We start from the raw sequence: 24,075 nt of genomic DNA on the forward strand, positions 1-24,075 counted from the left end.
GGAGGAGTCTGTGGACTGAGGTTTTGACGTTACTGTCACTGAAAACCACCACCAAGGGAGTTGACATTTACAATGCAGTGAAGTGGTACTCTTTGGAAAAAAAGAAAAAAATCAACTTGGGATTTATTGAACATTGCAAAGCGAACCCAGACTTTCCTAAAGTACTGAAACAGATAAACATTTAAATGCCTTCATTGACGTGAACCTCAGTGGAAACATTTCTGCATAAAGCTCTCAGGTTGAATCTATGCAGTGCCACTGACAGAAACTGTGCAACTCATTAACATTAATAAAAGATGGTGGATTTATGAGCTCAGAAATCTGCACTGTTTGTTGTTAATTTGTTTTGATAAATTGTGGATTTAGAGAAGTTCAAGTCCTCCAAATATGTTGGAGTGTTGCTCAGGAGTACAGTACAGCATAACTATGCTGTTTATTTTTTGTGCATGTTCTCTATGTGTTCATGTTCATTTCCACCATTTTGAAGTACAATGAGTACAACATTCAGATATTTGTGAATGGCAGTTCTTACACACAATATGTGCTCTTGGTTAACATGTTTATATATATATATATATATATATATATATATATATATATATATATATATATATATATAGATATATATATATATAGATATATATATAGATATATATATATATATAGATATAGAAAATGAGCATTCACTTGCTTTTAGAAATTGGCTATATAAATAAATTTTGCTAAGGATGAGTAGCTCTCTAATGCTTTTTTGTGTAAAAGTAACTCACAGAACAAAAAAGGTTGGAGACCCCTGCTCTGTTAATTAACAATATAAATCAGTAATGTTGTGTTGATGGTTCTGAAAGATAAACTTGTAATGTTTAGAGTCCTAAGCTTTTAATCACAAAAAGAGAGAGAATATATAACTAGTTATGGATTCAACAATATGTTGTTTTTCTACACTGGATGATTAGTTATGTATGAAAAATGAAATGAATTTTATTCACATACTACATATAATGAATGATAATGATGAAGCAAAAACTTTATCTTTTATAAATATTACACATTTTACAATTTATTGAACAACGGCATTCACATTGTTATTGGCACTTTGCACATCTACAGCAGTTAAGCAGAGGTGGAAAGAGTACTAAAATATTTTACTCAAGTAAAAGTACTATTACTTTGCTGAAATTTTACTCAAGTACAAGTGAAATTACCTGTCTAAAAATTTACTCAAGTAAAATTAAAAAGTAGCTCATTTAAAATGTACTCAGAGTAAAAGTTACATAGTTACTTTTTTGTCAGCAGGAGGACAGCCTCTTCTGAGTAGTGCAAAAAAGACAATGGGATAAATCTCAAAGTAGTTGTTTTTTAATTAAAAGAAAAACTTTACAAATTAAAGTGCAGTGGCAGTTAAAGTGCAAGTCTATACATCAAAATGGATAATGGTCACCAAACCAACCAACCAAACTGTCAAAACCATATAATTCTTTTACATGAGAATGTGTCCTAAACTGTCAAATAAGAGAACAAGTACTGAATTGAGCTGTACGGCAGCTGCTATAAAAATGTGTTTTAAGTTTTTTAAACATAGCCCTGCTCTGTTAATTTTGAGGAGCATTTCAATTCAATTCAATAAAACATTGTTGATCCTGAAGGTTGACCCCGAAGGAAATTGGGTTAAGGCTGCCGACCTTTGCCAGCGCCATCTTACCCTTCTGACCATACATACATTACACAAACATCACATGGGGAAGACAGGTCAGAGAGGTATAACAATGGAAAATGCACCACATGAGGAAAGATAAGGAGAAAAAAATAACTCTCCCCAGACTGAGCTCCAACAGGGAGATCAGTTTGAGAACAGAAAAAAACACCTCTGCACATAGCACATGTTATTCTTTTGCCTGCAGTGTGAACATATGTGGGTTAAGTAAGAAAGTAGCCGCTTCTGTCTTCTGTCTAATTTAACTATTTTTTTTAAAATAAATTATTATTATTAACAAACAGGAAAAATGTAAGTAAACACATTTTCTTTTGACAATTTACCAATCCAGTAAAAAAAAAAAATGTAAGTTGCGTGGACAACAACGTGCCCAATAACAGCTTATGTCTTAACTTAATGTGATTAACTTGAGCACAGCCTTTTTGCTAAAATAAATGTACAAGTTTCATTTAACGTACCTCTACATGCTTGCGCAGGTTTGATGTGGAATTTTTAAAAGCTGCTAACTCGGTCTCTCTGGGCAAACACAGCTTACACTGCATAATAAAGCTGTTGCCTTTCTTGCACTTGAAACCGAAATGGTCCCTTAAATACGGCCAGGGGTTCACATCCGTTTCTTCGAGTTCAGAGTCAGCAGAATTCAACGGGGTTTCTTTTTTCGCTGGATCCGTACCACCGATATCAGACTCCATCTTTATCGTGACCCAACGCCAATTTGTTCTACTACCCATCATTACCTGCAGTATTTCTGAAGCGCAATGTTGGGGTTTTTTTTGTTTGTTTGTTCTTTTAATTTACTCAGTAAGAGGTGTGATTGAAAATGTAGCAAAGTACAATACTTTCTAAAAAATATACTTAAGTAAAAGTAAAATTACCGACTTGAAAAATGACTTTAAAAAGTACAAATACACAAAAAATACTACTCAATTACAGTAACGCAAGTAAATGTAATTCGTTACTTTCCACCTTTGCTTTTAAGCATATAAAATATATTAAATTTCATTCATTATACATTACAGGGTGACATGAAAAGTTTTTTGCTGTACAATAATGTCTACAAACATACAGTTTGTAAAAATATAAATACAGAGATATTTCATGGTGGGCAATTATTATTATCCTTTAAAAAAAATAGTACAGTCACTCTAAAAACTTTCATACCATAATTCTTTACAGGACTGTTTCAGAATCACTCTACATCTACTCAGGTACTTCACTATATTCAACCTCAACCATTTTATTTGAGTATCCTTTTTCCACATTGTGCATTAAATTTAACTTGAAAGCAAATGACTGTATAGCAGACACTTACTACTCTAAGTGTCTGTTATACAGGATAGTATTTCACAACCCTTCATAGTGTGGCCTCTAAAAACACTGTCTTCAGGTGGTCTTCAGGTGCTTGTGTTAAATATAAGTACAGTTTAATTTGAACAATTTTATTTACTTTTTGGGTCCAGAAAAAGAGAATAAACAATTTCAGATTTACTTTTCAGATCTCTTCAGTTCATTTCATATTCCCATTGCGAAAGTCCCACATAGCAGACAGGTCTGGCCCGGATCTGGTGTCAAGCCGGCACTGCTGGCTGACCTCTGGAATGGTAAGTGGTGTCATCCAGATATGGGCCAGCCCTGGCATAGATGGCACTGTTTATGTGATAGCATGCCACATCTGGCCCGATTGTGGTTTGGTTTATGTGGCCCAGGCTCATAGAAAACAGGTCTGGCCCAGATCCGGCATCAAGCTGGCACTTCTGACTGACTGGTGTCATGGCAGGGTATATGTCAACCAGATGTGGGCCAGGTCTGGCAATGATGGCACTATTTATGTTCCTATTTTCCTATTTTAGTTAGAAGACCCAAATGCCATGTTGCAACACTATACTGCTATGGTAGCCAACTTTATCCAAAACCTAGTGAGGGTTTACTCATGTTTACCACTGGGTGGCTGTATCTCAGGTGGTAGAGCAGGTGACTAACTGATCAGAAGGTTAGTGGTTTGATCCCTGGCTCCTCCAGTCTGCTTGTCAAGAGTTTTAATGTGTATAATGTGGTTAGGAAGCATTCAGTTTGGAGAAAGTGTGTGATTGGCTGAATGTGGCATGTCGTATAGAGCACTTTGAGTAATCTCTGATAGTAGAAAAGCACTATATAAGAATCAGTCCATTCGCTGTCCGAACAGAGTTTCGTCATGTTACTTTTGCACTATTATGTTCTGGCACATGTTGTTATTACATGGCTTGATTAAGGTACACATTAGGCTGACATCTGGGGCCAGAGCTGAAATTGTTCTGGGCCAGCACTGGCCTTGTGTTGGCCCATGTGTGGGCCACCTCTGGCAAACCAGATCTGGGCCACCAAAGGGCCGTCATTCTTTGCGGTATGTGGGCCATTTGTAAGCACACTGTGTGGGCCAGATCCGGGCCATACCGATTTTGCTATGTCAGGTCCTGCCCACCAGGTAGGAAGTTCTATTGTAAGGAAATGGGCGAGCAGGGGAGGGATTTCAGACCTTCTTTGAAGATTAGATAGAGATCTACAAATATGAACCTTTGTTTTTATCCTGGACCATCTTCCGGTTCTTCAGTATTTACCTTGCTATATTTACTCTTGAAAAATCCAGCCTAGAAGTGCAAGGAAAAACATAAAATTCAAGTAACTGTGCATAAAAATTATGTTAATGAAAAGAAAATTTAATTATTTGTCCACGTTCTCTAATAGCTTTTCTTATGAAAAAATTAATTGAAAAAGTGTGATCATCATCTCACCTTATACAGGACAACTGTGAGTAAAATCAGAAAAATCAACCCTCCCAGACATCCTCCAATGATCTCTTTGATAAAATCTGGCTCAGGGTACACTTCTACCTCTGCCTCAATCTGAAAGATGAAGTGACAGTTTGTAAATAAAATGGAAACTGTTATTATTATTATTATTATTATTATTATATCAAGATAACATTATATACTATATATATTACAAGTGCTCACCTTGTGAACAGGAGAATTGTAGTCAGACCCTGTTGAAAAGTAGACGTACTTGCTTTGGTCGTACTTCAGACTGACTTGGCTGGTCAAGAGGAATTTAGCAGATTGAAGTCCAATCTAAGAAAAAATCAAGAGGGATGAGCTGAATTTGAAAATGAAAATATATATATATTGGAAAATATATATATATGAGTTAGTAGTACCAAGTAAGGAAGAAGTGTGACGTGAAAAAAAAACCCTAATGTAGCACTTAACATAAACGTCCCATCAGTTACCTGCTCTATCCACTGTGAAGTGAGGTTTCCAGAGATTTCATACGTCCTCTTCTCCTGCCTTTCCATAGATGCCAGGCACTCAAACACTCTACACATGGCCACAGAGCAGTCCTGTGGATCATTTAAAGAAGACTAAATGCAACAAAAGTTGATCCATTGTAATGTTAAATCTACAATGTTTAGACTAATACTTACCACTACTTTATTTTTTTGGATCTGAAGAACAAAGTCTTTAACATGTGGTTCTTCATAACTTCCTTTCTTACAGTCTGCAATCTATAATACATTTGATTTATGGTCCCAATGTTACCACATGCATGTATTACACTGCTAAGCATGAGCCATTTTTGTAGTCAATACCTAAAACAACATACAATACTGTGTACAAGCCTTGAGCCACCATCATTTCTCTATGTTTTGCAGGGAAAATGGAAAATAGTTGCAACAATTTACTGAAAAATGCAAACATACATCGATATATAGTAAATAAGACACAGTGTGTAGACTTTGGCTTGAAAGTCAATATTGGTATGACCTCCTCCTTTAATATTCAACACAGCAAAACCTTTAGAAAGCCTAAAGAACTATTATTCAAGACCACTTACATTTATCTTTGATAGCAAAATATAAAGAAATGAAGGGTGACTTAAGACTTTTGCACACTACTGCATATATATTACCTGTAGGTTGTTCGGATGCACCCAAATGTCTTTTCCCCCAAGCTTCACTGGAACCTTGATCCACACAGTGAAATTATGAAGTGCTCTGATATCATTTGTTAGCTAAACAAGAAAAGAAAACAAGAGCTAAGCATAATAGTTGGATCTAAATCATAGAATTACCTTTACAAAATACAGATATATACACATGTCATGTTCTACCGTGATTGATTGCTGGACTGGTTTCTGCAAATCATTCTTCCCAAATGTGAAATTGTTATAGCTGGGGGAGCTAAACAGACATATTTTAAAGATTGATTAAATACCATGTATTAGAATAGTTGTCACTTTCTATTTTTTTGTTTCCTTTTCTGTTACAAAGAGAACAACACATACCCTTTAATTGTCATAAAAATGCTGTATTTTACATCAATCAATTTCTTTTTGTAGAGTTCACTTGTAGGTGCATGCTCCTGATTTCCACTGAAAGAGAGAGGTGAACATATTTATACTGTATCTGTGGGTCTACTGCTTAAATGAAAAGTACATGTACCAGAGAAACAGTACCTGGTGGCATTTGCAGTGACAAATATCTTCCTCTCAAATTGACTATTGGTGTCAATCCCATAGCAGACAATGAAGGAAGCCTTAATGGAATGAGAGAGATGAGTGACTTCTCTTTGTCCTTAAGTTGTGCAAAAGTCAGAAAAAACAAATTGATAAAAGATTTTTTGTACAAATAAAATTAAAAAACAAACCTTAGTTTGGCTCTTGAAAATGGGCTTGTCAATAGTACAGTCTGTCCTTCCTCGTGATAAACCATCTTCACTGTCCAAGGAGTTGCACTCAATTCTTCCCTTTTATTAGGAAAAAAAGATTCTAGATGCTTTGGAAGAGCAGCAGATCAGTCATGAACTGATACAGACTTGATCCTGATGCCTTACCTGCTGACTCGTGAACTTCCTGTAGGAGAGTCCAGCTGGGTACGTGAGAATAACACGGCTGTTGTAGGAGTTTTCTCCTCTGTTCTCTACTGTGACTGTGACATTCAAAAGCTCATCAATGCCCACTTTAACCTCTGAGGATCTGTGGAGTATGAAGCCAGATGAGAATAAAAGGAGAGGAAAACAAGACGACAGCTGAGCTAAAAGCACAAAATGCTAAATTTATGGTAGTTTTCAATTGAATGTTAAAATGGTAACAACTTACAGATCCTAAGGGATGTAGTATATTAACTTATTGCATTAACATGTTAGCATCTACTGATTAGCCATCCACTCACTTTCTACTGCTATCACAGCTAACATTGGGCAAGGGCCAGCAGTATACCCTGGACAGATTGCCAGTCTGACACAGGGTAGGACAATGCTTAAAACTCGGCATTAGGAGGCAATATGGTGTTTATCAAATTGTACAATATTTCAGCTTATGACCTAGTAAAATTGGAAATAAAATATATAAAACGGGTTCAAATAGAGAAAAGTTAATTTTTATCTACATTGGGAGGTCTCTTAGCAGATAATCTCTGCCATCATGAGTAATTCTCTGATCAATTGTATTTCATTATATTGCAGTCTTTTAAATAGCTATGCTTTATTGTGCACCACAACATGATGAAATAGCATAAAAACTCAACCTGACATTTGTACAGTCATCCCACTAACAGGGGAAAGACAGACTGCCCTGAGTATTGGTTATTTAATCGTCGTAGCAAGCAGAAAAATGATTTTACACATGGAGTCTCCAGGCAAATAGACATGCAAGAGTATTAGGGCCACATTACAAAAAATATATATTATTCATTATTAAAAAATTAAGTCTAAATTTCGAGAAACAGTTGAAATACTATTTGGGGAAAAAACAGTTTAAATGTGCAGATAACAGTTGTTGCTACAGATGCTATACCCTCTACAAGATGCCTTGAGTAGATGAATTAGTGAACCATCGATATCTTTACATCTGTCCATTACCTGCCTTTTCATTTTTTACTAATCCACTCTTCCTCTTGGTTCAAGGACTTTTGGACTTCTTTGTGCCTCTTTGTTTCATCGTTTGTTTCTTGTTCTTAGTTTCCTATTCATTTAGTCTGTTTCCTTTTGTGTTCTGTTTGGCATAGTGTTGCTTCTGTATGTCCTCCCCAATTAGGTGAGTGATGTCTTCATGTTGTGTATCTGCCGGTTTCTCTAGTGATGTCTATGCATGTCTGTTTGTTTGCTCTCTCGCCCTCTTTCCTCCCTCGCTTTCTCTCTCCTCCCTACAGTAGCCATGGCAGTTTGTCTTGAAACAACAATTGTAATCTCCACATTTCGAATTTTCTCAAAATAATAAATAACATTTTTTCTTCTGTGTCCCTCATACGCCATCGTAAACAGATTTATTATTTGTGTTAGTGTTTTTCTCTTCTTTTTATTTTTGTTTATTTCTCTTTCCAGCTTTGTTGTGACTTATTAATCATAAGGAAGGAGAATTTTGACAGAGTGGCTATAAATTTTATTCAAATGCTTCAGTAGAATAGTGTTTTTATGCTTCATGTACAAGCAATTAAAAGTAGCACATTTCCAGGCACACAAGTTGTCAAATTCTGGGGTTTTTTGTGAATTTGAGTTTAATCATAAATATGTCTGAGTTAGATTTTCAGCGGATGTTTTAATACTTATATTTTTCATTTTGGATTATTTTTTTGGTTTTATTTTGGTGTCCAGTCTTGGTTTTATTATTCTTGGAATGCTTTTAAGTTTTGTGACATAATTGTCTTTTGGGTTTTGGCTCTAGGTATTTTGCCTCCCCAGTGTTTCCCTGAGTGTGATTTTTTTCTTCTTTCTGTATTTCCCATTCCCTTGTGTTTTGGGATTTGGTCTTTTCTTAGGAATGTGTTATAATTTTTAACTTAGCTATTAGCATTAAATTAGGCTTTTTGTTGATCGTGTCTGCTTCCTGTGTTCTACATGCTGGGTCCTTTCAAATCCATGAGCCACACGGTCGCCTGACTGTGACACAAGTAAAGCTTAACTTTAGTAACTGGGCCTCACCTGGTGAAGTTGAAATCCACCTTCAGGTTATCATTGCAATTCTTGTCAGTGCCACAGTTGATCTCAAAATTTAACTGTGGAAGAAAGCATGGTGTATTTACATTATACATTTCACTCATTATAATTTCATTTTATTGTAATTATACCTCTGTACACCACTAAAGTCAGTGTTAAATCAAACAATGTGTGACTGAAGTGCAGATATTTAGCTTTAATTCAAAGGGTTGAACAAATGTCTGCATTAATGGTTCAGAAATAACAGATCATTTTTGTACAGTTTCAGAGGCTGAAGAGTAAATGTAATACCTATGGACCTTACTATGTATTACTATGTATTCCACAGCAACAATGAATGTATTCTCTTTTATAAGTTAGGTGAGTAGTGTTAGCTGGTTATGTCACCAAGCTAAGCAACTGCATGCTTATTGCTGTGAAATGGACTAACATTAACCAAAACTTTCTGTACTGAAGATAAAATTCTTTCTAACGATATTCTTGGTCCACTTTGTGGAGATACAGAAATTCTTTTATTGCTGCCATATAATCTGCATCATTATAATTGCATTAATAACATTCTTTACAGCATTATTTCATGTAATAATATTTCTCACAGTATTGATACTGCATTACAGCTGTTTATTGAAGATGTCCATTTGAGGATCCTTCCATTATGTTAACTTTTATTACAAGTACGGTTAGAAGTATTTTATACACATTGCATATCTGTGCTTATTTTGAGTTGATGTTCGGTTCATTAAGGGTCTTAAGCTTCACTGGCGTGACTGTCCAGGTGATACATGCTGAGGGAAACTAGAACATAGAAGGATGATTGCATGCATGCTTACAATACATATAACACATATAATCTAGGAATGTGCCAGGCCTGAGGCCTTAACTCATTTGGTGTCTTAATATATTTTATTCTACTTGGTAACAGACGATCAGAGTCAATAATTAGCCTCAGAGACCCTGAGGGCTTGAAGTTTATTACCTTGTATGGAAGGTGTTATAGAAAAGAGAAGTTCTATGTCTGCTTATAGCTATTAAAGATGTACGATTAACTGTGACTAATGTCTGGAACCTATTTTAATCTGTCATTGACGCCATGGGGGGGCGTGTACCCCACTGGTTTATAAGTATCCACAAGATGTATTTTGGTCAGAAGACATATGTTGATGTTTTCTCCGGACTGTTAATAAACTCATCGTTTGATTGCACTTTTCTGGGGCCTCCATGGTTTGTGACACTGCTCTACATTGATTGATTTCGCGACAACTTGTTCCTCTGTAGGTGCAAGGACTCTAGTTAGAAAGGCTTGAATATTTTTAATTCAGTGTTTTCAGTTAGTGTTTGTCACTACTCTTTGAAGACCTGACAAATGCACAGGTTCTTCTCAATGCCAGACTTACATAAAAAGTAAAGGCAAAAGTATTAACTGTACACTTATAGTGCACATTGCTTACGGGATAATTAGTTGCTGTTGGAGCATGCGGGGAAAGACTTGGTGTGAGATTTTCCTCAGAAGGCAAACCATAAAAACTGAATTTAATCTCATTAGAAAGAGGACTGAGAGCATCTTCTGGACAGGCCTGCAAGAAGAGAGCAATGTCAGTGTTGCAGGACTACAAGACTAAAATTAAAATATTTTCTTTACTGACTTAAACATCTGTTGGTTCATTTGATAATTGTGATGTTATTAATAGAATTTACCTCAATAAAAAATGTTACATTTAAACACGTTTTCCCCAAGGTGACATTAATTGATCCAGACTGCTCTTGTTCTTTCACACTGAAGTGAGCTCGTTTTTTTGAAGGTTTGCGAGTGGTATCCAATGTTAACATATAATCAATCCTTGCTTGAGCTGGAATAGATCAGAGTTTGACTTAAATGTTACAAATGCACATGCATACATAAAGTAAACTGATGAATGGTTTAGTGATTTAGAAACAGATAAGAATAATAAACCTGCATGTAGCTCTTTCGTAGACACTCTGCTCATGGTAAAGCAGACTGTAACTTTGTTCTCCAATGGTTTTGAGCAGTCTACATTCTGAGTAGAGATTTGGTCTGGGCTGAATGACACCTCAGACTTTACCTCTACAATGGGTCTTGATCTGGAAATGGACATAATAGGGAAAGGAGATGATGAACTAGACATGTGAATGACTATTGCCTTTGTAATTACTACTAAGCTGACAGCTAATCTTCATTGTAGATGTTCTGATCAAGACTTCACAACTGTGTGCACTTTTCTTTGATTTACTCGCACTGCACATTTTATAAACCACTATGTCTACTTATTTCTATCAATATCTCTGCTACTAAAAGTTTGGGGTCAGTGAGAGATGTTAATTTTCTAAGTAAAGAACATTTTCTCTTATTATATGGCATCAACCAGATATGTTTTAAATGAAATTTAATGATTTAAGGAAGCATTCATTATAAATCTGTAATGCTTTCTAAAGAAGTATCTACAATCACCACCAAGTTTGTTACTGACACCTTGGTAGTACTTGGATGGACCCTCCTTTGCTTTAATTCTTAGTTGCATAAATTCAATAAGGTGTTGTAGACCTGTTCAACCACATCCCAAAGGTGCTATTGGACTGAGATCTGCTGACTGTGGATACCATTGTTGTTAGAGACCAGACTCATCAGAGTGTTTTTCCAATCTTCTGTTGTCCATTTTTGGTGAGTCCTATGCCCTTATGCATACCTTGGGAGTAACAAGTGGTTATGTGAGCTACTGCTGATTTTCTGTCTGTTCAATTTAGCTCGGCTAAACTCTATGTGTAGCTGCATGTGTGCATCACCCTTTTTTCTTTGCAAAAAAATGCATTTTTTCCTGTATGTTCCTGTACATTTTGAAGTAAACTGTGTTCTGCAAACAGAATTTCTAATTACATTAATGTGCCTTTTTTATAATTAGAAAATTTTACATTTACACTAAGTTTTTAGCAGTATTCTATTCATTACAATTGAACCTTCACAAAAAGTACCAGTGACAACAGTAACACATGGCTGGACTATCTTTGACTTACCTCAGCAAGACAACTTTACCCTTTGAACCCACCGCTAAGTCAAGCAGTCCATCACCACTCTGGTCAAAAGCCGACTGACTGATTGTCACTCCAAAGAACTTCAGTCCTGACTGGACCTCAGAGCCAGTAATTCTCTGTGTGAATGAACATATTTTAAATAATAAAGCTGCAGGTTGTATAGATGCACTTTTACATCACAGATAAGTTTAATAATCATTGTGAGTACTTTGATGCTGTGTACCTGTGAGTAAGTAGGACTGATTCTTTCGCCTCCTTCACTGTGGAAAATGTAGATGCTGCCTTCACCATTATTCTCCAAAGGTGCTCCAACTGCCAAATCCCTGAATCCATCTGAGTTTAGATCAGGCAGCACAGCAAGAGAAGAGCCGAACCTTCCTTTGACAGCTGCATGTCCTCTTAGTACTAATGGATCATCAAAATTACACTCCACAAACTGAAAGCAGGAGAGTGAATATTATATGATCATTAGGGAAGTTGACAAATAAAATAATTAATTTAATTGAAGTGGATAAAACTTTGATTTACCAAACCAGTTAGTCTGCAAACATAAACTCTTCCCTCTCTATCAGGCTCCATGTACATTGGGGCTGATATGAAGATTAGCTCAGTGATGTCATCATTATTTATGTCCATGGTACACACCTCTGCCCCGAAATATTCACCAGTCTGATACTGTGTAAGCAAAAAAATATACATTTTTATTTGAAAAAATAATTTATATATAATTTAGATGAGATGAGATAGCCTTTATTTTTCAGTTGCAGGTCTTTTGCCCACAACCGAGATGACAGACCTTGCCGACCGTACATACAATACACAAACATCACATTGGGGAGACAGGTCAGGCTAGGTAGCGAGGAAAAAGAAACATCGAAATGTGTAACACAAAAGGATAATACAGGAATGCACAGGTATCAACACACCATAACACAATAAACACAGACAAGCAACATGGGAAAGTGTTCCAGTGTGTACATCTGATCTGGGACCGCTGCAATCTTTTGACTGCGCCTCCAGCTGACCCGATGTCCACATCAGAGGGGAGGTAAGCGTTGGAGGTGGTGTTGGATAGGGAGGGTGATGTGTCAGTGAGTGCTTATCAGTATCAGTATATGTATGTGTGTGCATGTCCATAGTTCAGCTGAGACAGTTTCCTTCGCCCTGCCAGGCTAAGTAAACAGTCTTCCAGCCAACCCAGGTGGCCTTGCATGGAATGGGAAGGAACAGACTCAACACAGTCGTTATCAGGGAGTTTTTGTTCGGCTCCAGCATTGAGCCCACAGCTGGCGCCGAAGGGGTAGCCGCATTATGATGGTAATTTTTCTTTTTACAAGGTCATTCAGATCTGTCTTGCTGTAAATTCATACCTGTGATGCCAACGGCTCAATCGTTTGGTTTTCAAAGTTGTCTCTGTTAACAGAGACCACAACTCCTCTGTGTTTATATCTTGGAGCACCAAGAACTGTCAGAGAACCACTTTGGGTTCTAGCAATTGCCATGGAGTAACCTAGAATTTGGTAATCAAAAAAGGAAAGACAACTTATTTCTCCTTTTAAATTTTTTTCATGTGCAAACTGATCCACTTGTTTGTGTAAAAGAATTACAGCAGAGCTGTGTATATACATGATCACATGCGTTTGAGTTAGACTGTTAAAGCTGTAATATTCTTACCAAGATAGCTGTCAGGCTCAAAAGACACATCCTCATATGTTTTCACCTTCTGGCCTCCTGTTGTGTATTGCACGTAGCCTCCCCTCCACTGGTTTGCACCAACAATAGACATCTGAATTCCCTACAGTGTACACAGAAAATACATTTAATATACAATAATTTTTTTTATTTAAAATCTGGACTGTGTTCAATTATCTGGTTGCCTTCAAGTTACAAAAGGTGGCACATGTGAATCTCTCTTTCTCATCAGACTAGACTGTCTGATGAGTTTCATGTAGTTTTAATTACCTCAGGTGCATAAACTGTACTAAATCCCTCTTGAGACATTTCCATTTTCAGTGACTCTCCACTGCTTTCTGTGACAGAAAAATAAACAAGACAAAATTTTAATTATTCTTAAAGTAAAGAATTCAAATGACTTTTTGTTGTTTATTATAAATGTGCTGAGTATTTATTGCTCTTTTCATAAAGCAACAAGCTGTTTAACTTAAAATGAGACAAAATTTGTAACATGCAATAAAAAGAATACAATGTGACAGGAATTTTAACAAAGCTTTAATGTTGAATGTATATTTGTACCTTCAATGGGAAAAATTTTGTCCTGTAGATTCTGTCTTATTTCTTCAAGTGCGCTGAATTTCTTCACTTCAAACACATGTTTTTCTGAGGGAGATGATGCAATGCTGTGCAGTTCTTGTTTTGCCTCAGGTTTATCAAATGCATCCCCGACCTGGAGATTGGAAAAACTATGATTAAGTTTTCATACTATTCAAGATCATTTGCTGACTTTGGTAAAATACAGTCCTTAAATCTCACCTGATTTAAAATGAAATCTACACACAGATATTATACTCTCTAACACTGAAAAGAACTCAAATCAACAATAACAGTTATTTCTTGTTGACTGAATGGCAGAACTAATTCACAGCATGTCTGACAAGTGACAGCATCATCAATCAATACGAAACTCAATATTCTACAAGTTTAAATAACTGAAGTGCTTACCCCAATAACAAATCGAGCAATTGATTTATTTTTTGCTTGCTCTACTGCACCTTCCAGGTTCTCACGGTCATTAGATGCTCCATCAGTAATTACAATCAAGACCTTCTTCACATTTGGTCTGGAGCCTTGCTGTGGGCTGAAAACTTTTTCCCTATCAAATAAAAAATAATAATAAAATGAAATTTCAACACAAAGTATTTTTAAAAGTGCACCTTGTGGTCATACATATTTCAGTGTCATTCATATTTTTCATAATTTTTCCAAAATACAGATATTTTTGTACTTTGCAGATGCAGCATTAGATCTGCATGTATTTCAAATTGGCCTTGGTTTGTGCCATCTTGTCCACAACATAATACTGAACATGCACAGTAGTTACTGTGGTCAGATTCACTGAAAAATGCAATGCTTCAGTAATATCTTTGCATCACTTACACAACTTCTTTGATGGCCTTAGCCGTGAAAGTCTGTCCCGTGTGTTGCTGAATTCCTTTGATTTTATCTTCCATTTCAGTTAAGTTAAATTTTTGAAAGTTAAAATGAATCTGTGGTGCACTAGAGAACTGGGAAACAGAAAACTGAAAGAAAGAAAAAATATGTGAAACATGTGTTAGATTATATTTTATGGTGTTAAATGCAAACAAAGATGTAATCTATGTCATGATTTGCTGTTATTTAAGTAGCAGAGGGACAACAGTGTCTCACCTGTGTGTCACTTGAGAGAAATGATACAATTAGATCTCTCACAAACTTCTTCATTGTTCGAAAATCAGGACCAGATACGCTGCCTGAACCATCCAACAGAAAGGCAAGGTCGGCTTGTGTTTCACAGTCTGTCAAAGAAATGGATTCAAAATTAGATTTAGTTTTATGGGGTGATTTTTATATTTTTTCACTCATATAAAAAGCAAAGCAAAAGAATTTTGCACCTCAGTAAAGGCATTATGAATAACACAAAGACAATCTATGTAGTATGCATTTGCTAGTTAATCACTAAAGTACGTATGTTTGTCTATTTAGTGGCATAGCTCAGTCGCTGTTGTCTATGTTAGTTTAACAAGAGAGACAAGAAGATTAAGGGATTAAATGAGTTTGGTCCAAAAATGCTTATCAGGGTTTTACCAAAGTTAATGTATAGGATCTCCAACCACAATTATTGTCATGGTCCTGGGCCATGTTGGCCCAGTATTCTCAGTTTTGTGTGTTTTGTATTTTATTCCCTAGTCTTGCCTTGGTTCCTAGGATTATTTAGTTATGATGATCCTTATTTGGTTACCTCCTGTGTGCCCCTGTGTATCTGTGAGCCCTCGTCTCTCCTTGTGTTTTATTCTACGTTTTCCCCAGCCCGTTATGTCTGCGTTCTCCCCGTGCTCTCTCTCCTCCTGTTTGCACCTCTGTACTTCCTGTTTTACTTTGGGACTCCCGCACCTGTATACGTCATGTTATGTTCACCCCGCCCTGTCTCGTTATGATTATCAGTGTCAGCTGTGTTCCCCATGTGCTCCCACTTCCCTCGTTAACCCTCGGTGTATTTATGTCTGCGTCTCCCTCAGTTCTGTGTCGCGTTCTCCCTCATGCTGTGTGTGATTCCCCCTGTGTTTCCTGGTGAACTTTATGTTAGTTTTTCCCAGTTTAGTTTTCCTATTATCTTTTGTCAGCAATAAAGCTGCATTTTGAGTTTATCCCCTGAGTCCGTGAGTTTGCATTTTGGGTCCTCATCCTGCCTGCCACACAGCGACCATGACAATTATTCTTAGTCTTATTGTTTACATTTATTTTTATTTCTTTATGAAAATACAGAAAAGCTTAAATTATTTGAAATCCCAGAAGGTTGATTGTGCTCATGTGGATGCAGTGTTTACGGTGGGTTTCATCACTCATCCAAGTGTCTTTCTCAGTCTCGGGTGACTACAGGATTTTCCAACCTTCTAAACATCCAGATGAACAGAATCAACTCTGTCACTTAGAAGCAAGACAAAACATCTCAGTTTCTTACACAAACGTCTTGTGAGTTAAAAATGTTTGTATAACATGACTCAAAACAATTAGTACAGACTACTAGACCTGTTCAATCAAGAAATAACTTAAGTAGAACCTGCATGACAAACTGAAGCATGCTAAAGATCTCAAAAAGCATCATGCCACGATCTAGAGAAACTCAAGAAGAGATGTGAAATATATCTTTGACATTTGTAAGTCATTTCTAAGTTTTCTGGACTCAAGCAAACCATGGTGAGAGCCATTATCTACAAATGGAAAAACTAAGAACAACTAAGAACAGGTGAACCTTCTCAGGAGTGGCCAGCCTACCAAAATTACTCCAAGAGCACATCGGCGATTCATCAAGAAAGTCACAGCCATACCCAGACCAGCATCTAAAGAACTGCAGGCCTCACTTGTCCCAGTTAAGGTCAGAGTTCACGATTCAACAATAGAAAAGAGACTGGGTAAAAATGGCATACAAATAGAGAGTTTGAGGAGAAAAATCACCAAAAAAGCACAAAGACTCGTCTCACATTTGCCAAAAAATATCTTGGAGATTCTGGGGAAATATTCTGTAGACTGAAACAAAACCTGAACTTTTTTAATTGTTTGAGTCCAGTTAAATCTGGAGAAAAACCAACACAGCATTTCATTAAAAAAGCATCACACCAACAATCAAACATGGTGATTGCAGTGTGTCTACGGCTGATTTTGCTGCTTCCTAATGATTTGGCGTAATTGATGGATCTATGAATTATGTTCTCGACCAGAAAATCCAAAGTGATCATGTCAAAAGCTCAAGCACATTTGGGTCATGCAACAGAAGAATGATCTAAAACATGAATCATCTAAAACATGATCTAAAACAACCAGCAAGTTGAACTCAAGTTGAGAGAATAAAGGTTTTGAAGTTGCCTAGTCAAAGTCTGGACCTAACGCAGATTAACATGACATTAAAAAGGGCATTCACAGTCTAAAACCCACCGGCGGGCTGAATTAAAACACTTCTCAAAAAAAAAAGTGTGCTGTGGAGGTATAGTAAAGACAAAACAGAAGCCCTAACTTTCCACTCCGATTTTATTCATCACAACACATTAACTGAACACGTCGCGCCACACAACTCGACAAAACCTGTCCTCCCTACTTGGGTGTGAGTGGAGCCCTCTAGTGGGTGGAGCCCTCTAGTGGGCCGCCACAGGGCCAAAATTTCTCCACAGCCACGTGACACACTCATTGACATTTTTTCCTTAATAAATGGAATCATCATTTAAAATCTTTTTTTTCTCAAAAACATTATTCATTGTAGGTACATTTTCACAAACTCTGTTTACTATTACCGTCAAGAGAAGATGGTATCGGTGGTCCAAATGAATTAGAACTGTCAATCTGAAAGCACACACCGTTGTACATGGTGATACTTTTGCAGTGCTTTGGGATGGATGGACAACACACCTAAAAACAGACAAAGACAAGTTCTGATTAGGCTGATTATTTCCTGTCCCTGTTTCCTTTATTCCATATAAAAATCAATCAGATCTGAAAAAAATAAATTCCCACATAAATCTTCAGTATCAGCTAATGTTTTTGTTTTTTTAAAAGAATTTCTGATTCTGCTCTCTTTCAGGAACATGCGTGTGAATATGTGACGGGTTAAACCTGTGGGAACTCTGGAGGTGTGGTACTCAATCCAGGCTACAGAGCTCACTCAAAATACAAACCTCACTTCTATTCCTTTGTCATCTTTCTACATTCAGAGAGACCTGCTTTTCCTCTTTATCTACACCACACTGAACATTATCTGTACCAGTAAATCGTAGAAGGTCTGGGTCTTATGTAGCACTTGTCTTATACAACCTCACTCATTCACACCCACTCAAACAAATGATTTTTTTCTATCCTTTTCCCATGTAAGTGCTTTCTATCTGACATTTACATGCATGTATACTCTGACAGATGCATCAGAGTGCAGCTTGGGGTTAGTATCTTGCCCAAGTATATGTGGCATGCATTCTGGTGCAGATGGGACCACAGTCACCCAGTAACATTAAGCTAATATGTAAGATGTGTTGTTGTTTTTTTAAAATTAGCTGATTCTGTGGAGAACCACTGGGAGGTTCAGTGATTTTTCACAATGCAATTTTTAACACAAGACATTTTACATACATAAGACAGTTGAGTTGGATCATCAGTGATTTTAAAAAGTACTTAACATAAGGTCTGGAGCTAGCAACTCACCACAGTGTTTTCTCCAGAGGGATCACTTGCCATTGACATACCAAGGGACACATTAGCTGTCAAATCTGGGGCTGTATTTAAAGAATGCAATATTTGTTAAAACACAAAAAACTCCTTGATAATGGAAGAAACAGTGAAGCCGAAGACTACAAAGCACCTCAATTAATACACTTCCCTTTTTACATGATCAATTTACACGGCACATTTACAACAGAAAGGAATGCAACACAGAATTCACTTTCACTATAACTTCATTTCATAGCTGTAAAAATTAAAAAAGTAAGTTGATTTCAGTTTTGAAGGCTCAATACAAAGATATCAAACCAGGTTTCTGTGCCAGGGTCTGAGCAGAATTTTTGCAAAGGTAAAATAGTTACTGTTGAGGTTTTAAGACATTTACAAATTAATGGTTTCTACCTTCTAGTTTTATATCTTGACATTTTGGAGGAGAAGTGGTGCAGCTATATATTCCCCCATTCTCGTGTTCAAGTGGGGCACTGACGATCAAACTGTGGAGATAAATCCAGACCACAATGTAAGTCTAGAGAGCAAACTGTGGTTAAATACACTACATATCTTTTCTGTTAAGAAATATTGCATGTTTGTTCATTTATTACTAACCTATTATGATGTTTGCTAGAAGAAAATTAGTAATAAATAGCAATATTCTTAAAAAGCAAATAGTCCAATTGCAAGCATAGATTTAACAAACATGTATGTGTGTGTACGTGTGATACACTAACATACACACACTTTATCAATGTGTCTTGTAAATGGCCTGTATTTATATAGCGCTTTACTAGTCCCTAAGGACCCCAAAGCGCTTTACATATCCAGTCATCCACCCATTCACACACTGGTGATGGCAAGCTACATTGTAGCCACAGCCACCCTGGGGCGCACTGACAGAGGCGAGGCTGCCGGACACTGGCGCCACCGGGCCCTCTGACCACCACCAGTAGGCAACGGGTGAAGTGTCTTGCCCAAGGACACAACGACCGAGACTGTCCAAGCCGGGGCTCGAACCGGCAACCTTCCGATTACAAGGCGAACTCCCAACTCTTGAGCCACGATCGCCCTTGTGACTTACTCTGATTTTCTTTGAATCACCTTGTACCCAAAACCAGGAGCAGAGCTACTCAGGGTCTTCCAAGCCCCAGGATCAATATTGAAAGAAAGTGCAGGATTTAACACTGAGAATTAAAGAAGCAAAAAAAAAACCATTTGTTTTACTATAAACAACTTTAATCTATTACTTATATAGTAATAGAGGTACTCTAATGTGATTATAGCACCTCTGTTGAATACCACATACAGAAAATTGTATAGAGTCTGTGTTTCTCTTTATTTTTGTTGGAGTGTAGCAGTTTGAACTGAGGTCTGCCTCAGTGGGTGATCTTTTATTACAACTAGAGAGCAGATAAGCTAGATATTTTTAAATTCTAAGAACTCAGAGCAATTATTGTCTTGTAAAACACACCCAAGACTTCAATTTGGAGTCAATTTTATGTCTTAAATTCCATATATACAGTCAAAAGTTTGGACACATCTTATTTAATAGTTTTTCTTTATTTTTAGTACTTTCAACATTGTAAAGACATACTAAAGACATCAAATATATAAATGATATATTGAATTATATAGCAAAGAAAAAAATATAAATAACTCTAAATATGTATTATATTTTACATTCCTGAAAGCAGCCACCCTTTGCTTTGCTGACAGCGCTGCAAACCCTTGGCCTTCCCTTAATGAGCTTCATAATGTGGTCAGCTGAAATGGTTTTCACTTCACAGCTGTGCCTTGTCAGGTTTCATTTGGGTAAATTCTTGCCTGCTTGATGAGATTGGGACCATCAGTCAGTGTGTTGTGCAGGAGTCAGGTTGATACACAGCTGACAGTCGTATTTGACAACTGCTAGAATTTATATTATGGCAACAACCAATCAGCTAAGTAAAGAGAATTGACAGTCCATCATTACTTCAAGAACTGAAGACAGTTGGACTGCTGAGTCTTGTCCTGTGGAGGTGGTCACAAGCGCATGGCACAACATAGAAGAGCCACCTCCACAGGACAAGACTCAGCAGTCCATCTGCATCTTAAGGATAAAGGTCACTCTTTCCAGGATGCCAATGTTCACATTTTGGACAGAGAGGACAGATGGTTTGAAAGAGGAGTGAAAGAAGCCACCTATGTCCACTGTGAGCGACCATCTTTGAACAGAGGCGGTGGTTTACGACACCAACTCTCTGCCATCTATAATCCAGTTTTGAGTTCCCTCCCCAGACGCCTTAACGCCCACTCACATCCTGGGCCATCTGACCTCAGGAATTCACATGATAAGGTGGGGCCAGGTTTTACAATGAGCTCACCCGAAACCCTGGCTGATTGGGACCCACACCCAGTTTCACACCTTGGCTCAGGCGATTAGAGGATCATCAGGGGGTCCTTTTGTCCCTCTGTGGGGGGTTACTCCCACTAGGTTTATATCTGGGACTCCCCACCATTTGACGTTAGAACTGAAGAAGCTTCTCGGATGAGAGGTGAAACGTCTTCAAGCAACTTAAAGAAGTCCAGACGCTTTTCTTTGCAAGCTCCTTTGACTACAATGACATGGATGACTGAGAACCTTCACAGACATGTTCAGAGGAGTGTGAGAATCAGGCCTTTATGGTCAAATATCTGCTAAGAAACCACGACTAAGGAAAAGAAACAAGGAGAAGAGATTTTTTGAGCCAAGAAAGACTAGGATTGGACATTGGACCAGTGGAAAGCTGTGCTTTGGTCTGATGAGTCCAAATTTGAGAACTTTGGTTCCACCTGCTGAGTCTTTGGTGAGTGTAAACGGATGGTCTCTACATGCATGGCTTCCACTGTGAAACAGGGGGTGTGATGATATGGGAGAGGCTTTGCTGGTGACACTGTTGGGGATTCATTCAAAATTTAAGGCACACTAAACCAGCATGGCTACCAAAGCATTCTGTAGCGACATGCCATCCTATTCAGTTTGCATTTAGTTGGACCATCATTTGTTTGTAAACAGGACAATGACCCCAAACACACCTCCAGCTTTGTAAGGGCTATTTGACCAAGAAAGAGATTGATGGAGTGCCGTGCCAGATGGCCTGTCCTCCACAGTCACCTGACCTAAACCCAGTTGAGATGGTTTGGAATGAGATGGACCGCAGAGTGAAGGCAAAAGGGCCAACAAGTGTGCAGCATCTCTGGGAACTCCTCCAAGAATGTTGGAAAACCATTTCAGGTGACGACCTCATGAAGCTCATCAAGAGAATGCCAAGAGTGTGCAAAGCAGTAATCAAAGTAAAGGGTGGCGATTTTTGAAGAATCTAAACTATAAAACATGTTTTTGATTCCATATGTGCTCATTTATAATTTTGATGCCTTCAATGAGAATCTAATGTAAATAGTGATGAATATAAAGAAGAAACATTAAATGGTTTCATAACCCCCTGAAAAGTAAATTTATTAAAACATTTTATTACAATGCCATGTCCTCAAGTTTTTTTCTTGTCAACACAGTGTTAGTTAAATTATTCATCACAGGATCAAAAAGTACAATGTGACACTGGAAACAGGCCTCAAATATGTGATGATTGCATTAGCATAGAATTATTTGTGATTTAGCATTTACATATTTATTATGGATTAATAATCAAGAATTAAATTTTGCAAAATTATTTATGAAAGGGTTTTTTCACTCAGTGCATGCTAGAGGTGAAATGCAATAAAAATATTGTACTCATTAAGCTATTTTTACTCTCTGAAACTAACTGGGCTGATCACACGTCTCAGTAAGTTTGATTCACAGAGAAAAAAAAAAGGAAATGAGCACAACAGACATACTGCTCCATAATATTTTACTTAAAATGAAGGCATAACTAGACAATGAAAGATAAAAGGCACAAACTGCCTTACCTGACAAGAATATTGTAGCACTAATTAGCCAGTTCATTGTGTTACTCCCATGGAAAATCATTTTAACTGTGATATTTGGTTTTATTTTTAATTTTCACTGCTGAGCAAGGTGCCACTTCTGCTGAAAGCATGTAAGAAGGAGCCAAAAAGCAGAAATAATCAGGTGACTGATCAAAGCCGAGGCATCTTTAGAGGAACTCGATGAAGGAGGAGTTTCGATAGCGGCAGCGCTGTGTTATATAAGAGAGATTGTGGTGGTGGGTGGCCAACTAATTTAGTTTAAGCTCTAATTTTCTTAAACAATAGTATAACAGTAAAGTTTATTGACATGTGGACAACCAGATGAAATTATTTTAAATATAATTAAAATGTTAACATTTAAATAAAACCATCTGCCTCATTAGCAGGTCTAAGATAAATTTTTTGCTGAAAATTTGAGGTCAGTCCGATCAAATTCTTTTTGTTTATCACATTAAATTGTAAATAAGAAAGAAAAGGGAATGTTGAGCATCTAACATTATGACTATTACTTTCCCTGTAGTTGACTAGCAAGTTGAATTTGCTTCTTCAGATTTCTACTTAACACATCTATTCCTGTTGCATTGTTCAGCCCACAAGCCCTCCTGTCAGGAAGTTGGCCTCTTTTACGGTAAGTGTGTGCCACTAAAAAAGTGTAGCGTGCACTACAAAACCCAAAGTCTGAAACTGTGAGAACATCCGAGTTGCAAAATTTTATGTCTTTTCATGTCTGTTTTGTGCTTTCCCATGAGCTGAGTGAGAGACACAGAAACAGATGCAAAGTGCAATGTGCCCCGAAAATATGAACCTGCAACCTTTCCCTAGCTTGGCGGTTGACCTCTTCCTGCAGAGCACAGACGATCAAGAAAGGTCGAGAAAAGGTCAGGATCAGTGTGCTGTGTTGCTGAGTCTGGTTTGGATTTCTAAGGGCAGGTTGGTAATGTTGCAACATGCTCAACCCTCTCTCACTCTCACTCTGTTTCTGTGTGTCTGTGTGCACGCAGACACACACATTTAGTGCATTCTACATATACCCCCAAATTTATCTTCCTTCACATACTATTTCAAATGACCTCCAGATATTAGATGTTCTTCTTTGGTGAGGCAGCATATTTTACAATAACTGCAGCTAAATAAAATGTTTAATATAAGACAGAATGTAAAGGATGTGCTTGGAAGATGCATAATTTCGTTTAAGGAGAGTGTAAGAAACACTTACATAGTAGGCCATTCTTCCCTGCACATTTCTGGATAATATCGTCTACTCAACCCCTTCTATGTGGACTTCACCTAAACCCTAACTGCCTGTTATTCCATCGCATTTTGTGCCGTTCACTGAAACACTCTTTGCCCTTTGAGTGGCTGCTTGCTAGCACGTTACTCCAGCCCCAGTCCTGCTGAATGTCACAAGCCATCTCTGGTTGCATCCTGTTCTTTTTATAGTTGGGCAGCTGAAATGTGAGGGGTCACAATGGGAGGATAAATACAAGGACCAGCAGG

The 24,075-nt window shown here is 37.4% G+C and overlaps 1 protein-coding gene across 2 annotated transcripts; it reads right to left on the reverse strand.

Moving 5' to 3' along the window:
• Window positions 1–1,337: 1,337 nt before the first annotated feature.
• Window positions 1,338–23,997, reverse strand: LOC146703053 (integrin alpha-M-like). 2 transcript variants are annotated; one of them, XM_085466151.1, is made up of 30 exons: window positions 22,558–23,042; window positions 19,712–19,814; window positions 19,039–19,130; window positions 18,622–18,692; window positions 17,724–17,838; window positions 15,109–15,236; window positions 14,839–14,981; window positions 14,404–14,554; window positions 13,978–14,128; window positions 13,687–13,754; window positions 13,399–13,519; window positions 13,095–13,234; window positions 12,253–12,399; window positions 11,948–12,160; window positions 11,707–11,840; window positions 10,631–10,779; window positions 10,375–10,526; window positions 10,128–10,253; window positions 8,665–8,738; window positions 6,580–6,721; window positions 6,394–6,492; window positions 6,203–6,282; window positions 6,032–6,118; window positions 5,858–5,927; window positions 5,657–5,758; window positions 5,172–5,252; window positions 4,977–5,087; window positions 4,705–4,818; window positions 4,483–4,593; window positions 1,338–4,338 (listed from the first exon to the last, which is right to left on the reverse strand). In XM_085466151.1, exons 1-30 carry the CDS (start codon window positions 22,616–22,618, stop codon window positions 4,273–4,275), a joined length of 3,402 nt encoding a protein of 1,133 aa, XP_085322277.1. In that variant the 5' UTR covers window positions 22,619–23,042; the 3' UTR covers window positions 1,338–4,272. The 2 variants fall into 2 exon arrangements, with proteins under 2 accessions (XP_085322277.1, XP_085322278.1); XM_085466152.1 differs by lacking the exons at window positions 19,712–19,814; window positions 22,558–23,042 and adding an exon at window positions 23,795–23,997.
• Between the last annotated feature and the right edge of the window lie 78 nt (window positions 23,998–24,075).

This window comes from Copadichromis virginalis, linkage group LG8 (genome assembly GCF_057382275.1).
Source record: "Copadichromis virginalis isolate Kocher_CV1m ecotype Utaka linkage group LG8, C_Virginalis_male_GT1.1, whole genome shotgun sequence".
Lineage (NCBI taxonomy): Eukaryota > Metazoa > Chordata > Actinopteri > Cichliformes > Cichlidae > Copadichromis > Copadichromis virginalis.